We start from the raw sequence: 22,184 nt of genomic DNA on the forward strand, positions 1-22,184 counted from the left end.
GTGCTGTATCAGTGGTTCTCAACCTGTGGGTCGCAAACCCTTTGGCACTCAAACAACCCTTTTGCAGGGTCAAATATCAGATATTATTATAGAATCGAATCACAGATATCAAATCAAATATAATTCAATTGTAGAATCAAATTCTAGATATCAAATATCAGATATTATTATAGAATTACAAAGTGGTGGGTGGTTGCCTGAGAAGGATGCGTTATATACTGTAGTGATTTGAATCCCCCAATCACTGCGCTCAGAGCAAGGTGTGGATTTTCTGAAATTCCTGCCTTCTGGTTTCACAGAACTGCAGGGCCACACCTGACCCACAGAAGCAGAACGTGCTTTTGTCTTGTCCAGCTGACCATATCACCAGATCACTTTAGGGGACATGTGCATAGCTGTCTGTTGACATGAAGTGACCATAGCCCGACACCCACATTGTCATTCTTGAGTTCCGTCCATGCCTCTTCCTGATCCCCTGAACCTTGCCATCAGTCGCCTGGCAGGTGTAAGCTAATGGTCACAATGTAACTGATTATGACCACTTCAGAGGCATCAGCAGAACCTGCAGAGTGGGGGCATGTTCCCGTGGGCACTGTGATGTCCTCCTCCTGGGTAGCAGACATGGAGGTTCAGCATATCGCCCTCCATGAACATCGCCTGGTTCCCACACGCATCCTCTCTGGCCTCCCTGCAGCAGACTGTTGGTGCATTTCTGCATGCCTTTGAGTCCGTGCCACTCCCTTCGCAGCTCTCAGTGCCCAAGCCTCGGTTTGAATACTTTCCTGAAAGGTCAAAGGCCTCAGGTCATCTAGGAGGCTTCAGAGTATGTTAGGGTGAAGCACTGGAAGCCAACACAACGGCTTAAATGCCCCCCACATCCCACATCCATCCTCACCCCACCTCCTTTTACCTTGGCCAGGCTGGCAATACAAGTACCATCCTCTTTCCAAGGCTCATAGGTCTGGGCCTCTGTCCTCCACCCTAGAACCTCATTCTATTTCTAGAATCTAGTCCTCAAACCTGGATGGCCTCTCCTTCTCCATGTGCCTCCTCTCTGCTCATTTAAGTCTTGCCATCTTGCCAAATCTGCATGGCCACATTTCTGGCACACACCGACTCCTCCCTCCTCCCCCCCCCGCGCCCCCCCCCCGGCTGTGCCCAGAGCCACTAAAGAATTCCCGTGGCTCATTCCTGTCAGTCATTCCTGTCCTGTCCCGCCTTCCAGAGGTTGGTCATCAAACTCATCTACTTATTTCATCCTTGCCTGTCCTTGTGACTCTCTCATCCCACATACTCAAGACCTCCAGTCCAGGCCTTGTCTACCTTTGAGCCATGCACTGCTCAGTCCTGGCTATGGTGCCACCCTTGGCCCAGAAATACTCCAACCACTGAGCTGTTCCCTGGGACAGTTGAGGGAACTGAGTTTCACTAGCCATTGCGAAGAACCCCCCATCTGGGGGAGGAGCTTGGTCCTACCTCCACTTGATAAGCCATGCTTTGTTGACTCCCCTGGGAGGTCTGCCCCTCTCTGAAAGGAGATGGAGGAATGAGTGGATGGGGGGGGTGTATAAAGGAGGTGGGGGAAATACAGGAGGAGAGGAGAGAGGAGAAACTGTGGCCGGTATGTAAGATAAATGAAATGTTTTAAAGTAAGTAAGTAGAATCCACCCATCTGGGCTTAAATCCACGGACTCAGATATTAAAATCCAAGTACAACCACTATGGCTATTATGGCCTTATTAGAACTCTGTGTGTCTCACACTACAGGTTTCCCAAAGGAATGTGTGTCTAATACTACCAGCCTTGTTAGTTGGAATACAGCAGACCTACTGTATACATTGACTTTAAATTTGGCTGGAGTCCTCCAAAGAAGGTGTCTCCTTTTCCTGAACTGCCCCAGCAGACACAAGAGCTTGGGTGACTCAGAAGGCCAAGGACAAGAATAATTATATAACTCGAGTTTGATTTTTCTGAGGCGAAGTCTTGTCAAGTAACAGTGCATTGTCTGCGAGCAAAGACTGAAGTCGTGATTCTTGGAGTCTCTTTTCCTCCAGTGAAAATAATTAATTATTTTATTTCTGAGCCCACACAAATAAGTTTCTGTTCTGAATCTCTTCGGCATGCTGTACTTGTGGTTTTCTCAGAGAACTGGGATTTACAGAGGCGCTTAGGTTTAGGAGTGGGAGTACTGTAAAAAGAAAAAAAATCTCAAAAGCTAAAAAACTATTTTTGTGTGGGGCGGAGGGTAGTTAGGGAAAGTTATGTTCCCACTACCAAAGGGTAGATTTAATTAATTCTCTCTTCACTAAGGGCCATAGATCTGATTACTAACTTCTATGCTTAACACAGTTATTTGGTAAGATGATAATTTGGAAACATGAGCTAGAATTTGCATATCTTTAAAAACAGAATTTCTCACACACACAAACACAAAAGAAATATAAGGACAGCCAAAACCGTGAAGGTTAGCATAGTGGCTGTGGAGGTCACATAGCTCAGTCCTCCTGTGTTTCCAATCTATACAAAATTCCAATTCTGTCCCAGTCAAAAAGTGCCTCATAAGCTCATAAACTAACAGGTAAAGGTAGCAAGCTTATAAAAGGCAAAACCAATATAGACACCAATTTGTATGCTACTCGAAATGTCTGAAAGTGAAATGTTTGATAAAGCTTTAGTGATAGAGAGAGAACCCAAACTAATAATAATTGAGATGACTTGGGAGAGACATCACAACAGACTCTGGGAAAATTCCAAAAATCATAAAGACACAGTTTTTAAATTATTTTTTTTTTCGAGACAGGGTTTCTTTGCAGCTTTAGAGCCTGTCCTGGAGCTAGCTCTTGTAGACCAGGCTGGTCTCGAACTCACAGAGATCCACCTGCCTCTGCCTCCCGAGTGCTGGGATTAAAGGCATGTGCCACCACTGCCCAGCTTAAAATTATTTTATACCAAGCTGGAAATTATAAAAGAAATTAATTTCTAGCTATATATAGTCTACCAAAGCTAAAGCGAGATGAAATAAATAATTTAAATAGATTCATGGTATTCAATGAGATAGAAAAGGTGACTAAAAATAGCCCAGCTGATCCACTGAATATAGAGTCAGTGACGAAGTCTATCAGACCTAAGAACTAACATCAGTACTCCTCAGACCACTCCACAAAAGAGGAAGATGAGGGGATATTTTAAGTTCTTTTTATAAAGTCAGTATTACCCTGATACCAAAACTAAATTAAAAAAAAAAAAAAGATAATTATAGGCCAAGAGCTCTGAGGATCATGAGCAAAAAAAAATTTCAATAAAATACTTGCAAACACACTCCAAAAACACTTGAAGAAAATCAAGTTGACGTCATATCAGAGATGCAGAGATGGTTTAACATAGCATAAATAAATAAATGTAATCTATCACATAAATAGACTCAAGGACAGAAACAATACAACCATTTCATTGAATGCAGAAAATGCTTTTTGATAAAATGCAACATCCCTTCATCATAAAAGTCCCAGAGAATCTAGGAATAGGGGGACATGTCTCAGCATAATAACACACATAATAATAACATGCAACAATTCCTTAGCCAACATCTTGCTTAAATGGGAAAATTTCAAAGCATTTCCACTGAAATCAACAAGACAAGATACCAACTCTCCCCATTCCTGTTCAATCAATACTTGAAGTCATAGACAAGGCATAGAGGTTCATGCCTTTAATCCCAACACTTTGGAAGCAGAGGCTGTCAGATCTCTATGAGTTTGAGGCCACCCTGATCTACATTGTGAGTTTCAGGACAGCCAGAGCTACATAGTAAGACCCTGTCTTGAAAAATAGAAAGAAAAAAAAAACTTGAAATCTTAGTTACAGCATTAAGACAAATGAAGGAGATAAAGGGGGTACAAATAGGAAAGGAAGAAGTCAAAGTATTCTTATTTATAGTTGAAATGATTCTAAATATTAAAAAATCCTAAGGACTCTGACAGAAACCTCCCACAGTTGATAAATATACTCAGCATAATAGTAAGATACAAAAATCAGCAGCCTTCCTATATGTAAACAACAAACACTGAGAAAGAAATCAGGGGGAAAATCTCATTTGCAATAGCCTCAAAACAATTATATAATGTGTCTGTCTGTCTGTCTGTCTATCTGTCTCTGTGTGTGTGTGTCTGTGTGTGTCTGTGTCTGTGTATTGGTGGTAAAATCTAGCCAAAAAGGTGATTTATAAAAATAAATATCACTGGGGAGTGGTGGTGCACGCCTTTAATCCCAGCACTCAGAAGACAGAGGCAGGCGGATCTCTGTGAGTTCGAGGCCAGCCTGGTCTACAAGAGCTAGTTCCAGGACATGCTCTAAAGCTACAGAGAAACCCTGTTTTGAAAAAACACACAAAAAATAAATATAAATATAAGTGAATTCAAAATAAAGGTTTTTTTACAAAGACATTTAACAAAAGATGCAAAATATGTGAACATTGAAAGCTATTAAACAATTCATAATAGGCATGTGATGTTCATAGAAGATTCATGGTTAAGATGCTGTTTATCCATTTTGAGCTGTAACACCAATCAAAGCATAAGCAAGATTCATAGATACCTGAAGGGAAATCTGCAAGTCCTTTCTTCTGTCCTTACTTTCTTCTGTCCTTACTCCCTAAGGATACAGTAGAGCAACTATTTCCACAGTTCTTACATGACCTTAATACTATACATCACCTAGAAGGGGGTTGGAGGCTGTAACTCAGTTGGTAGAGTGTTTTGCCAGTGTGCACAAAGCCTGGCATTCGGTCCTGAGCAGTGCATAAACCAGGCATGATGGTGCACACCTGTAATCCCAGCACTCAAGATGGGAGGCAAGAGGACTGAGAAACACAAGCCAAGGTCATCCCCTGCCACATAGCAAATTCAGGGTTACCTTGGGCTACATGAGATCTTGTCTCAAGAAGAGGAGGAGGAATCATCGTTGTCATCAAGTCAGGGTCTGTAAGATTAAAAATCCACCATAGACATAAATAGCTTGTTTGTGCAGGAGGACTCCTGACACTAACCCTGGAGGTATTTTCTGTACATCATCTTTAAAAGAATATCATGCGTGAGCATAAGGAACAATATCTTCTCACTAGCCAGTGATGAGTTCCACTAGCCCAGGGGGCAGGACTGGCTGGGGACTGCTACCACTAGGAAGAGCTGGGCAGCCACACCCTACAGTGTGCAAGGCCGTTTACACATCCCATAGCTCAAGAAATAAAATGATTTCAGTTTGCATTTCAAAATGAAAACTATGTCCCAAGTGTGTATAACCCAGAAGTGATTTGTGTATGTTAGTATAGAAATTACATGGAAAAAAGGCATTCTTATGTTTTCTGTTATCATCCATCTGTTTTCTTTTTAAAAAAAAAAGTTATGAAGAATCTGATAGCAGAAACAAAAATAGGTTTTTGCAAGTCTGAGAACTGCAAACTTTTTTAAACATACTATCAATTCCAGGTAGTGGGAGATGGCAGGAACATAAGGTTGTGAAAACAATGGGCAGTGGTTAGCTACTTAATTTTTTTTTAACTTTAAGTTTTACCTAAAATTATGGTCCCTGGGGAGATGACTCAGCAGATAATGTGCTTGCTCAGCAAATGTGAGCATCTGTGCTCAGATCCCCAGCACCCAGAACCACATAAATGGCTGTCACACCAGCACTCAGAAGGCAGAGGAGAGGGCTCCCAGGTGGAAAAAGCTAGTTAGGTAGAGTTTTCATCTCAGTGAGCTCTGGATTCATCTGAGAGACCCTGCCTCAATAGACAAGGCCGAGAGCCATCAAGGGAGATTCCCAATGTCAGTCTTTGGAAGTCTTTATGCACTTACATACAGGAACACATATGCCCACATGTGCAGACATGAGTACACACATATGTACACACCACACACATATACATTCACATGCAAAGAATACAAAAGTTTGCTTTAAAAACTTGAGAACCTAGTTTTAAAGAATAGTTTTAAATGTGGTGCTGTGTTTTAGATAATGCAGCTCAGCCCCTTGGAAGAGTCAAAAGTATCTGTGTATGTTTGCTTAAACATACAAAGATCTCAAGATGCTTCTCATTCAGTAATATAGAAAACAGTTAGATGCCAGCGTCACATCGCTCCTTAGCCTTCCATTTCTGAATACTTCCCAATGGCACAGGAGAGCTGGGACGCAGACATTGGTTGATACAGGAGGCAGCCCAGATGTATCCCACGGTGATCTTGAGAGATGTGGATCTGGATGATGCTAGCACCCATGACCCTATACTTCCAGTCCCGCCCTGCCCAGCAAGCACCTGGCCCGCTATCAGTGACCAGCAACGAGTTCTAATCTGGGTGCCTACCTCTCCTCTGCCACAGCACCTCTGCACTTCTGCTGGCTCCAGTCCCTGTGACAAGCCTTCCATCACCTGGTCTCCAGAGAGGCTAAACTCTTCCTGTATCTGTCCCCTAGCCTCATCCCAGTTAGTTCAGGGTCTGACCTGTGTGGGGTCTTTTCTGTGACCAGCTGCTGTGAGCACCACATCGGCCCACTATGCAGGGTGGGGGTACGGGGAGCCAGCTCTCCTGGCTCTGACATGAACTAGAGGAACTTGGGAGAGCTTCCCAGAGAGAGGCAGGAGCCTGCACCTGCTGGCGCTTTCCTCTGTTTTGTGTTGTCCTTTCCTAACCCAAGAACCAAGTAAGGGGACTGCTGCTCTTCTCACTTATTAACTAGGCTTAGACTCGTCCTGGGCACCTCTTAAACCGCCAGTGGAAACTATGGGCTTTTATAAAATGTAGAATAGTATCAATGGTTCCTAGATTCAAACCCAGCCCAATCTGTTTTATGTTAAGTCAATCATCTGGAGAGGAATCAAGTACCCCAGAACTAGTGATGTGACTTTATGGTAAAGACAGGTCTTTCAGTGGGTCCTGCTGCCATAATGGGCAAGCATGGTGACCTTATGACTCCTGGGTGAACCATAACTCACAGTTCGTATTTAACTCATGGTTTGCTTTAAACACAAAGAAACAAAACCTGCATAGTAAGTGGCCCATCACTTAGCAGGCATAATACTGAAGGCTGAAGCAGGGGGATCATAAATTTGATGCCAAGCTGGGCTACCTGAAACCCCATGGCTGATTTTTTTATGTTTATGGGCCAATTTAATCTATCTACTTTGATATGTCAGTTTTTTTAATTTAATGTGTATGGGTGTTTTGCTTCATGTGTACCACATGTGTATCTAGTGCCCAAGGAGGCCAAAAGAGGGCATTGTATTCCCTTGAACTAGAATTACACATGACTGTGAGCTACCATTTGGATGCTACAGGGTCCTCTGTAGAAACAGCAAATTCTCTTAACCACTGAACCATCTCTCCCGCCTGCCATTCTGATCTTACTTCACATTTAAAAGTCACAAGACAGCTGCTAAGATGGACCTTAGACTATCCATGACTTCCATTGCCAAGGTGACAGCTTAGCTCTCAAAAGCACTGAACACTAAGAGCCGCACAATTGCGTTCTTGTTTTATAATTAATGACTGGCACTGATTTTTGACTTCCAGGTTTCATTCTGGTGGGCTTTGTGAACAGTTGGGATGTTCCATAGCTTGCATGAGTTGTGAGAGCCCAATTGCCTGCTTTGCCTCGTGCTGAACCATGGGTGCCCATGGCGGTGTAGAGCTTAAACTAAAAGAATCCTCTCCCTCCTCGCAACTTCTGTCTTGCAGTTTCTTCTCCCTCTTCACTTTGTAAAATATCCTGACGTGTGTTCTTGTCATTCTTCCCACCCTTAGGAATTCTTTGATCACGTGAAGAAGCTGTGGGACGATGAGGGGGTGAAGGCCTGCTTTGAGAGATCCAACGAGTACCAGCTGATTGATTGTGCACAATAGTAAGTTGCTTCCCTGGCCAGGCCTCTGTGAAACGTGATTGCATTCCTGGCTGTGCTGCCCTTCCTGGGATTCTGAGGCTTCCTGAAGCAGGGAGCAAGTGTAGCTTTTGACTTTCAAAGTTAGTTTTCTAAAGGAGGTGTGTTCAGTAACATTGTCTCTAAAGGAGGAGTGATCCATAACATTGTTTCTAAAGAAGTTATGTTCAGTAACATTGTTTCTAAAGGAGGTGTGTTTAGTAACATTGTTTCTAAAGAAGGTGTGTCCAGTAACATTGTTTCTAAAGGAGGTGTGTTCAGTAACATTGTTTCTAAAGGAAGTATGATGGGTAACATTGTTTCTAAAGGAGGTGTGTTCGGTAACATTGTTTCATGGAAGAATCAAAATAACTTTCACTCACTTTGTCCTGACCATTTCAATTCTCTTCACTTTTTTATTGCTGCAAAGACCTAAAGGCATATTTCTAAATTATAATGTACTAAATATTCATTATTATATTTTAATTTTGAAATAAGACTCCCAAATTAATTTTTTAATATCAAAATTTGTAGTGCTGGAGAGATGGCTCAGTGTCTAGCACCACTGACTGCTCTTCCAGAAGACCTGAGCTTAGTTCCCAGCACCTACATGGCAGCTCACAGCTGCCTGTAACTCCAGCGTCAGAGGATCTGATGCCATCTGCTGGCCTCCTCCAGCACCTGCACACACCATACACAGAGATACACGGACACATGCACCTAATTTAAAATAGAACAAAGCCTGTTTCCTATTGGTTCCCTGGGCCTACTGCACTTTGGAATTCAGCATACTGAAGCTAAAGTTGGTCTCAAGCAGGTTTTCTTCCTCCTTTTTCTACTGTTTTGGAATGCTTCTGGACTTGAACCAGCAGTGACTTCAATGTGTTCTGGTTGGCTGATAGTGAAAATGAAAACAAGCTGATTATGAGACAGCAGTGAGAGTTGACTACACACCCCTGGTCATACAACTGCCTGTAACCAGGGTACTGAGATTCAGCGGTGACTTCTCTCATCCTGCTGGTTCCTGTGGGATCAATAAATCTGTGTGCCAGGGAAATGATGTTTTCCTATTGTCTGAGATCGAGCACAGACCAGTGTTGGATCTCACCCATAGATTCCAGGTAGGTTTGCTTCTTGAACAGGCTTAAACTGTCTTCTCTGGGGCCTTTTGAAACAAACAAGTATGGTATGCATCCCTTCAGTGATGGCTCCCAAGTAATAGGACAGCAGCTGTCCGTCTCCTTGCAAAGTAAAAACTGTGAATTAATGATCCCTGTGTTAAAACCCCCTTTGTTCCCGAGGTGCAGAAGCAAGTGGTGATAGTAGCCTGGGACTCAGGTCCAACCATACTGATGTTCTGTCCATTTCATGACCAGTGATGACATCAGCTACCTGTTTAAATGCCTTCCGGGATTTGGAATAATCCAGTTCTCTAGTGTCATATTTAACTATTTTAATGAGTTAGTTCTACGTGCACTGTCACTAGAACTTTCTCTGCGGAGGTCAAGCTCACAGTAAAGCTGTTGTTGTATGATAAAAAATAAAATAATTGTTTTCAGAAGTGTGATCAAGGCCTGGCTCTTAAAGCATATGGTCATCCTTATGTTTATTACAAAGTTGAGGCAGGAGGATCATGAGTTTGAGGACTACCTGCATTATATAACTTCTATTAACCTACAAGGCAAAGCAGGAAATGCCAGCCACTGGGCTCTCTAGCATAGCTAGTGATCGCAATGAAATTCACATATGTCTGTGTAATCGGAGACTGCTCGTTCATTTCCCAGCCACCCAGACCCAAATAACCACACAAAAACTATATTAAATACAATACTGTTTGGCCAATAGCTTAGGCATGTTCCTAGCTAGCTCTTATATCTTAAATTAACCCATTTCTACTAACCTGTGTATCAGTCACAAGGCCGTGGCTTACCAGTGCGAGCATGTCACTGCTTCAGCAGCTACATGGTGTCTCTCTGACTCTGTCTGCTCTCTCTCTATATATATGTGTGTGTGTGTGTGTGTGTGTGTGTGTGTGTGTGTGTGTGTGTGTGTGTGTGTTTGAATTTCCCAACTGGCTTTACTCTGCTAAACCATTAGCCAAAACAGCTTTATTCATTATCTAATAAAAGCAACACATACAGAAGGACATCCCACATCATGTCTACACTGGAAGTTGGCATGCAGTATGTTTTGTCATCCCATGTAAGTGTCCTTGGAGACATGATATTGCCACTTATTGTCACATAAGAAATTTATTTTTCTTTTTCTTTTTTTTTGAGACAGGATTTCTCTGTGTATCCCTGGCTATTCAGGAACTAGCTCAGTAGACCAGGCTGGCCTCTAACTCACAAAAATATGCCTGCCTCCCAAGCTGGAATTAAAGGCATATGCCTCCACCACCCAGACAGAATTTAAAATGGAAATCTAATTCTTGTGTCAGTGGAGTGGAGAACTATGATTTAGCTTCAAGTAGAATGCACAAAAATAAATCTTTTTTGTTTGTTTGTTTATTTTGTGTGACTCGAGTTTGGCAGTGGGCAGACCAGGAATCAGATGATATAATAGTTCTGCCACCACCTGCTGCTTGGGACTTGGGGCAAAGGAAAACAGTGGCACCAAGTTCCCTGGAGTTGTGATAGAACAAATAAGTTAGATACCCAAACCCCCACAGAACAGTGCCTGGCACACAGTTGACCCCTTGATAAGTATTCTTGCTAGTATGTGACTGAAACCCTTAGGTCCAGAGAGGTAGACTGAGGCAGCCCAGAATCAGTTTCCCAATGCTAGACATAACCACCGGAAGAGATTTCTGATTTCTCTCTTGACTTCTGTCCTTGCAAACTGCAGAAAGCCATGAATTAAAAGTGCCTCGTAAACAAGGCTCCCAGCCTCACACTGAGTAAGACCCCTTTCAGGTTTGCTAGGAATAAAAGCCCAACTTTTCTAACCTCACACCTGGCCAACTCACAGGAAGCTGCCAGCTTGGAGACTCGTGAACCCAGCTCTTCATAACTCCCCCTGCAGCACCATCTTATCCACCTTACCATGTGAGAAGCACGCTGGCTCAATTTTGTTTCCTAACAACCATCTTGTTTCCCATCTATGCTCAGTTTCTAGGGCTAAGGGAATAGAGGAATGGTTCACATGTAGGTCGAGACCCTTGGGGGTGGGGGGTCTCAGATAACCCTTTCACAGGGGTCACCTAAGACCATCGAAAAACACCAATCTTTACATTACAATAGAAGTCCAGCATGGCAAATATTACACTGATAACACAGTCACTCCCTCACCTTATCAAGTGTGATGTGCTACGTGTGACTCATGTGATGTGCTGCGTGTGACTCATAGCTGTACTTTATCTGGCCAGCAGCCCAGTGTGTGGTACATACCAGCATTGCTACAAATGCCAAGAAATGCACGGTGTTGTATTCCAACAGCTGTAAAGACCGGGAAGCAGAATTGTTCTGCTCCGTGTCTTCTTAGAGACCACCAAGGATACTTCAGTCCAACGAATATGGAGGTTTCCTATGCAACACGGGCTCATAACTGAATTAACAAAGCAAGAGCCCCATATTCCATGTGCTATTGATTGGAGATACTGACCCTTGATTCCTTCACAAGTCCATACCACACCCTAGGTTCTCACACACTGCAGCTTCCTCTTGCAGATCCCAAGATCTTGATGTAGTTTCTTTTTTTTTTTTTTTTTCCTCATCTAGACTGCTAGGTGAAGTTCTGACTAATGTCTCGGGTGACTCTGAGTCACCCAAGTGCTATGTTGCTCAGCAGTTCTGCACTTTGAATGCTGGTGCTCACTTAAGGAGTCATTTTTCTGTGCATAGCTCTCAGAACCAACTGGGGAAGAGTTGTTCAATGATGCTGAAATTGTCTTAGGGGCTTAAGAGACTGAGTTGCCTGCTAAGATCTAAGAAGAAGCCAGGCCTGGTGGTGCCAGCTTGTAATCCCAGCTACTCAGGAGGTCTAGACAAGAAGATAGCAAGTTCAAGGCCCTTTCTGGGCTTGTAGAGTGAACTCAAGGACAACTTGGTCAGCTTAATGAGAATCTAGCTCAAAACAGAACTGCAATTTTAGTTTTAGTTCAGTGGTTGTCTAGCATACATGAGACCCTAGGTTTGACTTTCAATACCATAAAAAGTGACAGCATGAGAATCTAGCAGTCCATAAGAGACTCAGTTTGTCGTCCCGAGCCATTCACTCTTAGATATATGCCCAAGAGAATTATAGACATGAATTCATATAAACAGGGGTTCCTAGCAACCTTACCTGTAATAGCCCAAATTAGAAACAACCCAAGTGCCCGTCAACACACATAGATATGCAGTGTCTTTGCCGTAGAATGTATTCAGCAACAGAAGAGAAAGGCAGAGCTAATGCACAAGTAGGAAATTGGCAGACTTGGAAGACACCATGCTAAGTGGTGGAAGCCAAACCCAAAGAGTCACAAATAAATGGTCCATGCATATAAAATGCCTATGAATAGGCTAGAGGTGGCTCAGAGGTTAAGAGCACTAGCTGCTCCAGAGGTCCTGAGTTTACTTCCCAGTAATTACATAGTGGCTCTCAACCATCTATAATGAGATCTGGTGCCCTCTTCTGGTTTGCAGGTATATATGCAGGCAGGACACTGTACATGGTGGATGGCTGGATGGAGGGAGGGAGGGAGATAGATGATAGATAGATAGATAGATAGATAGATAGATAGATAGATAGATAGGCGGGTTATTGGTACTGGGGATGGGGAGAGGAAGGGATTGAATAAGACTATTTGGGGTCTTTCTTTCAGGGATAATGTGTGTATCAGTTACTTCTGTGCTGCTAGACAAAATGCCTGAAAGAAGCAACTTAAGGAAAATTTGTTTTGGCTCACAGTTTCAGGGGGTTCACTCATCATGGCTGGTAGGGCATAGTGGTGCAATTCACTCACTGCATGTCAAGCCAGGAGAAAAGGGAGGAATACCAGTATGTTATTGGCCTTCTCATTTTCTCTCAGCCTGTAGGTTAGTGTTACCCACTTTTAGGGTGAATTATCACCCCCTCAATTAATTCTCTCTAGAAATACCCAGAAGTGTGCCTCATCAATCTCCTAGGTGATCCTGAATATATGTATGTATGTATGTATGTATGTATGTATGTATGTGTGCATGCACACATATATATACATACATACATACACACATATATACATACATACATATATAGGTGTGGGGGGCTAAAAAGGAAGATTGCAGGGCAGAAAAAATGCTGGTATGTGTGTAGACAGTCACCATGCAGTCCTGGTGACAACAGAGCTACAGCTACAACCTGCTCCTTCAGCCCTGTGAGTCCTTAGTTCATAATGATGTAGCAGAGACAGGCACCTGTACTTGTGAGGACCGCATCTTTACCCTCAGCCAACCAACATCATGCGCCCCAGAAGCACACTGGGACACTGACATCCGTGTACAGCGGGAAGGACCTTTGAAGTGTACCACATGGGTGCAGTAAACATTTGGAGGCTGTAAAGATATGCATTATGCTGTTTGGCACACAAGGAGCAGATATTTCCTCAGGTTGCTTCTAGGAAACGTAGGGTTTCTCCAAAGCTGTGTGGGAGCTAGTTTTGAATCAGCAGTACTTGTGGGGAGGCCCTGGGTAGGTGGTTTCTCTTTGGGATGATGGGTATATTGGCTACTCTCTTCCTATTTTCATCTCTTCCACCTTTCCCTTTGCAGACGAGATTCCACATGGTGTGGAGGAGTGCAGAGATAGGCAATGCTCAACCCGGGCCGCCTCACATCTGCCCTCTAGTCAATTATTAGAACCCACTCAGCACTATCCCAGTTTGTGGTCATGTCTGTGTCCCTGAGCAGCAACTCCTGCTTCCAGCAACAAGACTGGCATAATGGGATGGTGGCTGGGGGGAGAGGGGGGAGCGGAATCAGGATTACCACTGAGTTCAAAACTCCCCACTCAGATACAAATGCCTTTTTAACACCAAGCCAACTGCCAATTACCAAAGATTATATTTTATTCCAAGTTCCATAGTTCCTGCATTGAAAATTTAAACACAGTCTACTGAATTATTCCCCCCAAATGCATTTCCTCTAAGGCCTCATAATAAGTGATTAAGTAACCATGGAAACAGCTATTTTAGGAGAGAGAAAATTGGTCCTTTGAAGATCTCTATAAAATCAGACTTCACTTACTGTAACTTTCAACACCACTCAGTGTGGGCTCCTCTGCTTCGTACCAACACATAAGCTCATTTGGAAGCATATCCATTTCAATAATTGCCTTGGGAAGACTCTTAGAATGCCAAAGAGAGAGAAGAAAGAAACGCACAAGGGGAAGAGTCAGGTACCTGCAGCCCCAGGCCTGTGGTTCCTCACTGCCAGGTGTTTTCCCAGCCTCATTCACCATCTCTAACTCGGACTTCAGCTGTATGGCTTGCTGCCAAGCCTGGGAAATGCTAAACTTTTATAATAATCTGGCACCTATGTAATTTCAACTTCAAGGCTGGCTTTTGACAGGTTTTTTTGTTTGTTTGTTTTTCGAGACAGGGTTTCCCTGTAGTTTCTAGAGCCTGTCCTGGAACTAGCTCTTGTAGACCAGGCTGGCCTCAAACTCAGAGATCCGCCTGCCTCTGCCTCCTGCGTGCTGGACAGGTTTTAAAATAAAAGAAAGTAGAATTTAAAAGATACATATTACATGATACCATTGAATTCATCAAAAATATAACTGTCACTAAGATGTATAAACATAGTATTAACTATCCCTTTCACCTTCATTTTTAGATAAATTAATTTCAGACTTATTTTCTAGATCTAAAAACTGGAACTGTCCCTGTATATGGGCAGTGGTTGTTTTTTGTTCCAGTTATTTTATTTTATATTTTTCTTTCTCGTTTGCCATGGAAGTTGATAGAGTTGTGGAGAGAATACAGGCGATCAACACCTGAGCAGAGGGCTCTCCAAATCCCTCCCCCCTCCTTCATTTCTTCTATCATTCTTTGGAAATATTTGCCTTATAGCTTACAAAGTAATGTTAATTAATTGATGTTTTTAGCTTTGTGTGCGTGTGTTCACATTCATATGTGTACGTGTGGGCATGCTTGTGCCCTGGCATATTAATGGCCAGAAGGCAGCCTTGGGTGTCAGTTCTTGCCTTCCACCTTCTTTGAGACGAGGTCTCTCTTTTACTCTCATTGTATATACCAAGCTAGCTTCAAAGCCTTCTCCCGACTCTGTGCACCTCACTAGAATTACAGACAGGTGTGCACGCTATGGTGCCTGGCTTTCTGTCAGTCCTGAAGACCGAATCTGAACTTTCTGAGGTGTGTTACTACATATGATTGTGTGCAGAACGTGTTTTTAAATGTCTCGACATGATGCCGCCCTTCCATGGAGAACTCCGGTGGATTCTTACGTCACACGATCTGATAGTCACACTTTGTCCTGTCATCCTGCCTTTTACACAGTGTGGGTCCCTTAGTCCTGCCTCTTCCCAGCGTATCACAAGTTTCTAATGCTCTTTGCCCACTTGCTTTGCATCCCTGGAGTTTCACAGCGCTAGACAGTAGGACCTTTGAATTTCATGCAGCACAATAAAACAATAGATTATCTCTTTGATAGCGTGGAGTGGCATTGTTTAGTACTCATTAGACATCAAACCCTTTTGTCACACAGACCCAGGGGCAGAATGCCAATAAAAATGTGACTGCGGTGACCTGGCCAGTGGTGAGGACCAAGGGTCCACCCTCCACCACTCCTGCGCTGCCTGGTGTCCCTCTGTTGGCTCCAGTTTGTGATTTTTCAAAGCAGGTACTGGTTTTCAGGGTTCATAACTGAGAAAGAACCCAACTGACACCAAGTGCCCAATGAGGTGGTGACTTTACTAGAACAAGAGGTCCACGGTGACGGAGGGTTTTTTTTATCAGAGTTGCATTTATTGTAGATGTTTATGTTTGCAGTCTTTAACCATTACAAGTAAGCCAGAGGGTCTCTGTGGCCGTTTTGTGGAGGGTGGGAGGAGGAACACAGTTTGAAGCTCAGTGATGAAAGATGACTTGATTCTTGAGTCACTGGGCTCAGTATCCAGTTCTTTCCTGCCAGGTTGTTCACAACAACCCAAATGCCCATTGGCTGATGAAGAGATGAGCGAAATGTTATATAGCCACATGATGATGCAAAGTTTAATAGAGCTACATTAAAAAAAAATGAAGTCTCTGGGCATACTGCAACACAGATGAACCCTGAATTCATTATGCTAAGCCAGGGAAGCCAGACACAAAAGCCCTCATGTTATATAATTTCAGGTACATGAAACGTCCAGGACTAGTTTATCTGTTGAGACGAAATAGATTAAGCATGCATAAGGCTGAGGTGAGCTGGGAGTTAATGGGTACATAGTTCCTTTTTGAGTGATGGGAACGTTCTGAGTGATAGTGAAAAAGTTCTGAATCATGGGTTTTTTTGGGTTTTTTTGGGGGTTTTTTTGGGTTTTTTTTGGGGGGGGGGGTTGGTTTTTCGAGACAGGGTTTCTCTGTGGCTTTGGAGCCTGTCCTGGAACTAGCTCTTGTAGACCAGGCTGGTCTCGAACTCACAGAGATCCGCCTGCCTCTGCCTCCCGAGTGCTGGGATTAAAGGCGTGCGCCACCACCGCCCGGCAATCACTTCAAGGTGAGACACCCCAGCCAGGTGAGATGCCATACACCTGAAGTCCCAGCTAATCAGGAGGCTGAGATAGGAGAATCACCTTAGCCCAACAGTTGGAACCTGGGCTGTTTAACAAGACCGTGTTTCAAAAGAAAAAATAGGCAGGATATGATGAGGTGTGCCTTTATTCCCAGAGGCAGACAGATGTCTGTGAACTCAAGACCAGCCTGGTCTACACAGGCCACTTCCGGTTCTCTACATAGTGAGAGCTTATCTCCAAAAAATAAAAGAAATTCTCATTTCCTGTTGGACTGGCTTGTTAAGTTTTTAACTTTGCGATTACAGGCATCTGATCGTTTGAGTTTGCCTGTTTGGGGGACCTTTCCATTAAATATCAAGGTAACACAAGAGACTCCATTGAAAGCTAGCAACAACCACTGAGTAGACACTAAGGTGATCCTCACTCTCTGAACTGTTCCGTATGTGAGGCCCGTAACATGTCATGTTTGCCCTACGTATATTTTATCATTCCTTCATCCATTCATAATGGTTAGCTTTTGGTCAGCTTAACACAGGCTAGAATCATTTCTAAAGAGGCAATATCAGTTGAGGAATTGCCTCCATCAAGCTGGCCTGTAGGAAAATCTGTGGGGCATTTTTTGAATGATGATAGATATGGCAAGGTGCAGCTTACTGTGGATGTCACCTCCTGCAAGCTATAAGGGACAAGTCAATAACCCATGACCGTTGAGTTCCTCCAACGTCTCTGCCTGAGTTCCCGCCCTGACTTCCTTTCTTGGTGAACTGTAAACTGCATGATGAAATAAACCCTTCCTGCCGGGCGGTGGTGGCGCACGCCTTTAATATCCAGCACTTGGGAGACAGAGGCAGGCGGATCTCTGTGAGTTCGAGGCTAGCCTAGTCTACAAGAGCTAATTCCAGGACAGGCTCCAAAGCTACAGAGAAACCCTGTCTCAAAAAAAAAAAAAAAAAAAAAGAAAAGAAAAGAAAAGAAATAAACCCTTCCCTTCGCTCCCCAAGTCACTCTTGGCCGTGGTGCTTATCACAGCAACAGAAAGTGAACTAAGCCACCATTTAACACGGAAAAAGGAAGGAAATCACAGAAGAGCAGAAATGCTAGTTCAAGGGCTGGAGAGATGGCTCAGCAGTTAAGAGCATTGCCGGCTCTTCCAAAGGTCCTGAGTTTAATTCCCAGCAACCACATGGTGGCTCACAACCATCTGTAATGAGATCTAGTGCCCTCTTCTGGCCTGCAGACATACACACAGACAGAATATTTTATACATAATAAATAAATATTTAAAAAATAAAGAAAGAAATGCTAGTTCAAGACCTAGTTCCCGCTGGGTGGTGGCAGTGCACGCCTTTAATCCCAGCACTCAGGAAGCAGAGGCAGGTGGATCTCTGTGAGTTCAAGGCCAGCCTGGTCTACCAGAGCTAGTTCCAGGATAGACTCCAAAGCTACAGAGAACCCCTGTCTCGAAAAACAAAACAAAACAAAAAAAGACGTAGTTCCCACAGTGAAATCGTGTCTTAGAATCTCCAAAAGATGCCTGTAAGTAATCCTTCAGAACTCCTCGCGCTGGGATTTGCAGCTGCTCTCTCTGCAGTGCCCAGCACAATCACCTCTTGTTAGCCAGAACCGCTGTGACAGATACTCCACCCCTTTTGTACAGTGGATAGATGAATGAATATATTCTAAGTTCCTTAAGCTCTCTCTCACACACAGATGGACTGTTGCCTAGGAGCTAACCACTCACTTGGAATTACTTGGGGGAAGGGGTGACAATGTTTTTATTTATTCTTTGAAAAATTCATATATATTTGTACATATATTTATATATACTGTATCATGATCTTATCTATTCCCCACTCCTCCTCAAACTCTCCCTAAATCACTCCCCCACTGCCCTCCCAACTTTTCCTTCTCCATTTTAATTTATCCGTTAACCCAGAGTCCGATTAGTACAGCCCCTGCTGTTTCACCACGGCCTAGAACATGACCCAGCACTTTGTGGGCAGTCTTTAAGTTTCAGCTGAATGGCTGTTTGCATCGGAGTTAGGCTTTTCTGCTTTCCCCACTCTCTTAGCCTTGTTCACGTATGCAAAAGGAGTATTTCTATAACGCTAACCTAGTTAGAGGCACAACGTCTGCTTATAGCATCGTCCGCAGCCCTTCAAAAATAGAACCACCCCAGCGTTCGTCAACTGGTGAATGACTAAACAAAGTATGATGTGTCCATAGAATGAAATACTACTCAGGCACAAAGAGAATGCGGCCATCTGGGCTGTGGGGAGGGGTGGCTAGTGTAGCTAAGGGATGGGGGTGAACCTCGCATGGATAAGGGCAGGATCTGGCCCCTAATACCACAAAAGATAAACAAAGAAGGCTATGCTCCGTGGGCTCCTTTCCAGTGGAAGTATCTACTGCCTCGGGGACAGTGGAAAGGCACAATGATACCTTCCTAAGGACTTTCCTTCCTTCCAGGAATGTAGAGCTTTTAGAAAAGGCGTTAGGATGGAAGAAAGCCGCTCTTTGAGAATTTCGCATCGAAGAAAGCAGTCTGGGAGAAGGGTACCCTGGGCTGGCACGTGTGCCAGTTATTAGAATGAAATAACTTTATTATAGACAATCCCATTGTTCACATAATAACGAGGGCCCCTCATCTCAGCGGTCAACATTTGAGAAACAGGTATTGTTCTATTACGATAATTAAATGAGATAATGCAATCTAAACACAGCTCCCGTTTGCTTATGGACTGCGCTGTTCATATGCCATGCCCTAGTTTCATAGTCTACGGGAATATTAATAAAATTTTAGTGCTTGGCATTATTTCTGGGGATAATAAATGTAAGATCCCTAATCTGGCTGCCTCTCGCAGGCAGTAATTGCTAAGGAAGAGACTGCTTAGCTGTGATTTTCTAGTAAGATCAGAGCAGTGACTATATATATCTTCTAAAAGATAGAAAAGACCTAAAAGATCATTTTTCCAAAAAAGGTAATTTTGTATTGTTTTCAACTGAACATATTTAATGGTGTTTCATATCTCTTAAGAAAGTAGTGTGAACTTAACATTGACTACAAGAAGCTCAGTTTCCCATCCTGGTTCTTTCTAAAATAGGGTGTGACCTGAAAAAAATGAGTGTGTAGCTATCACCATTGTGTCCTCGGGCAGCTGGTGCTGGGTCGCAAAGATGTCAAACTCTGTGGCTCCTGAAGTTCCTTATGTATTCATAAAACAACCAAAGTATTTGCACAGAACCTGTGCACATCTGCCTATGTACTAATCATGCCCAGGGGACTTGGGATGACCGTGCAGTGTGTTATGTTCAAAGACCCCTGGAGCGGGGAGACTCTCACTCAAGTCTCAGGGTAACACGACCCCCAAGGAACTCACGAGAAACCATCCTTGCTGCAATCACACAAGGTTTATTGACAGGACAGGAACCAGTGCACTGGGGCCAAGACTCATTTCCCATGCAGGGGTAGGAGTTGAGGAGCTGGGAGAAGAGGTATTTAAGGGAAGAAACCATAACCCAATAACCCAAAGGGGGTAGGGAGGGCGTCATTGGAAAATTCCAAAAATACCAGTGATAATCACAAGGGGGAAACCCCCTGTTTCTCAAGACTAGTCTCAAGATTATAATCTAACTTTATGGTCAGCTAGTTCCTGGAACAGAGTCACTGAACCGGCTAACCTAGATTTTTGGTTCTTCTCTCCCTGCTAGATTGTTTTGGCTCTACTCTTTCTGCTAGAGGGGTCTGGATTTATCCGGATCTTTCACTGTGAGTAGACGGGACACCAGGCTGTCAGGGAATGAAGACAAAGGAGAAGCCTGTGCATGTTCACCGCAAACTCGGTCCCTTTGTCGTTATTACTAACTAAAACAATGACCATCACTCCAGAGTTGACTAAAACACGCGTGGAGAAGAGAGCAAATGTCCATCCCCCTCCAGAAATACACACTTGCTTCTCAGGGTTAACAGCATTCCTGGGGAGTCTTCCAGCACATGGGAATTTTAGGGAATAAAGCTGAAACAGATAAAGTCCTAGGCTGCTAAAGGAAAACACAGAACGAAAATCTTCCAATGAGCCAGAACCAATAAAGCATTGCTGTCAAGGTTTCCTTATTTTGGCTCACATAAATACACTGAAAATTTCACACTTTGGGTTAGGGTAGGAGAAATTCAATTACTTTTCTGTTTTCTTTTTACCCCCTAAGTACTTCTGCAATCCACTTTCTCCTGAGAACGTACTGTAACTTACTGGTTAATGATGCTTTGGACACATTGGTGTAGGCTGGAGGGAGTGAGCTCACTTTTTTTCTGGGCCTTGTTCATGCTAAGCAGTACTACACTGGGCTCCACCCCTATTCCTGGGTTTTATTTATCCTTCAGAACACTTCCTCTTCCACCTCCCTCACCAAGTTCATTGAGAATGCTTGGCCAGCACCCTTGGGCCTTTCCATGAAAAGAAACTCTAGGGAAAATAAAATACTCTGCTTAATGAGATATTGTAAATTGCTCAGGTTTGCCAACCCTCCTTGTCCCCGTACTGCTATCTAACCTGGAGCTCAATAAGTGTTTGTGGAACACAGGCATGGACTAGAAGATTCCAACACAGCTCTACCATAAGAAAGTACACATTATCTTTTAAAAACCTTCTGTCCAGCTGTATATACAGAAAAAAAAAAACACATGCCAGACTGTTATTGTTTGCTTTCTTATCTCTTAACTCTTTGTTCTTTAGGTTCTTTTAGCTCTTTTGTCTTTGGAGGACCCACCACTCAGCCCCCAAATAAATCACACATGGAGGTTTATTCTTCCTTAGGAACGCCCAGCCTTAGCTTGATTTGTTTCTAGCTAGCTTTCCTTCACTGAAATTATCCTGGCTACAATTTATCTCTGGGCTTTCTCCTTTCTAAATGTCTATATATCTTACTTTCATTCTTTCCCCTTGGCTGGTTGGGTGGCTGACACCTAGTGTCGTCTTCTCCTTGGTCTCATTCTCCTTCTTCCTCTTTCTCCCAGATTTCTCCTTCTGTTTATCCTCTCTGCCTGCCAGTCCCACCTATCCTTGCTCCTGCCTAGCTGTTGGCCATTTAGCTCTTTATTAGATCATCAGGTGTTTTAGACAGGCAAAGAATCACAGCTTCACAGAGTTAAACAAATGCAGCATAAACAAAAGCAACACATCTTTACAACATTCAGAAAAGTGTTACACAGCATAAACAAAAGTAACACAGCTTCAGATAATATCTACAACACCAGTTTGGGGATGAAACACATTGGAAAGATATTGAGCTTATGTACAGCAAACAAGAGAGCGAAGACAAAACACTGTAACTGTTGAAAGAGTTTGTTACACAAAGAGAAACTGAATAGTGTCTTGAGGGCAAGACACTACCCACAGGACACTCTAATCCAGAGTATAAAACATCCATGGCTGACAAATGCAAGGGGCATCTTTTCTTCAGTTCAGCTGGGCAGGCACTTGGTCATTGCAACCATGGTCCAAGAGAAGATCTCGAGGCTAGCAGAACTTGGTGTCATCGACGTAGCATTCTTTTTGGTTTTGCAAAACCCATGGGGCCACGA

At 43.4% G+C, this 22,184-nt stretch overlaps 1 protein-coding gene across 2 annotated transcripts in view; it reads left to right on the plus strand.

Moving 5' to 3' along the window:
• Gnal (G protein subunit alpha L) overlaps positions 1-22,184 on the plus strand; it is a 122,099-nt gene that overhangs the window by 77,241 nt on the left and 22,674 nt on the right. For both annotated transcript variants that reach the window (XM_038330097.1, XM_038330098.1), the window contains exon 5: positions 7,797-7,894. In XM_038330097.1, the coding sequence (XP_038186025.1) occupies positions 7,797-7,894 (98 nt within the window). The remainder of the gene's footprint in view (positions 1-7,796; positions 7,895-22,184) is intronic.

This window comes from Arvicola amphibius, chromosome 5 (genome assembly GCF_903992535.2).
Source record: "Arvicola amphibius chromosome 5, mArvAmp1.2, whole genome shotgun sequence".
NCBI lineage: Eukaryota > Metazoa > Chordata > Mammalia > Rodentia > Cricetidae > Arvicola > Arvicola amphibius.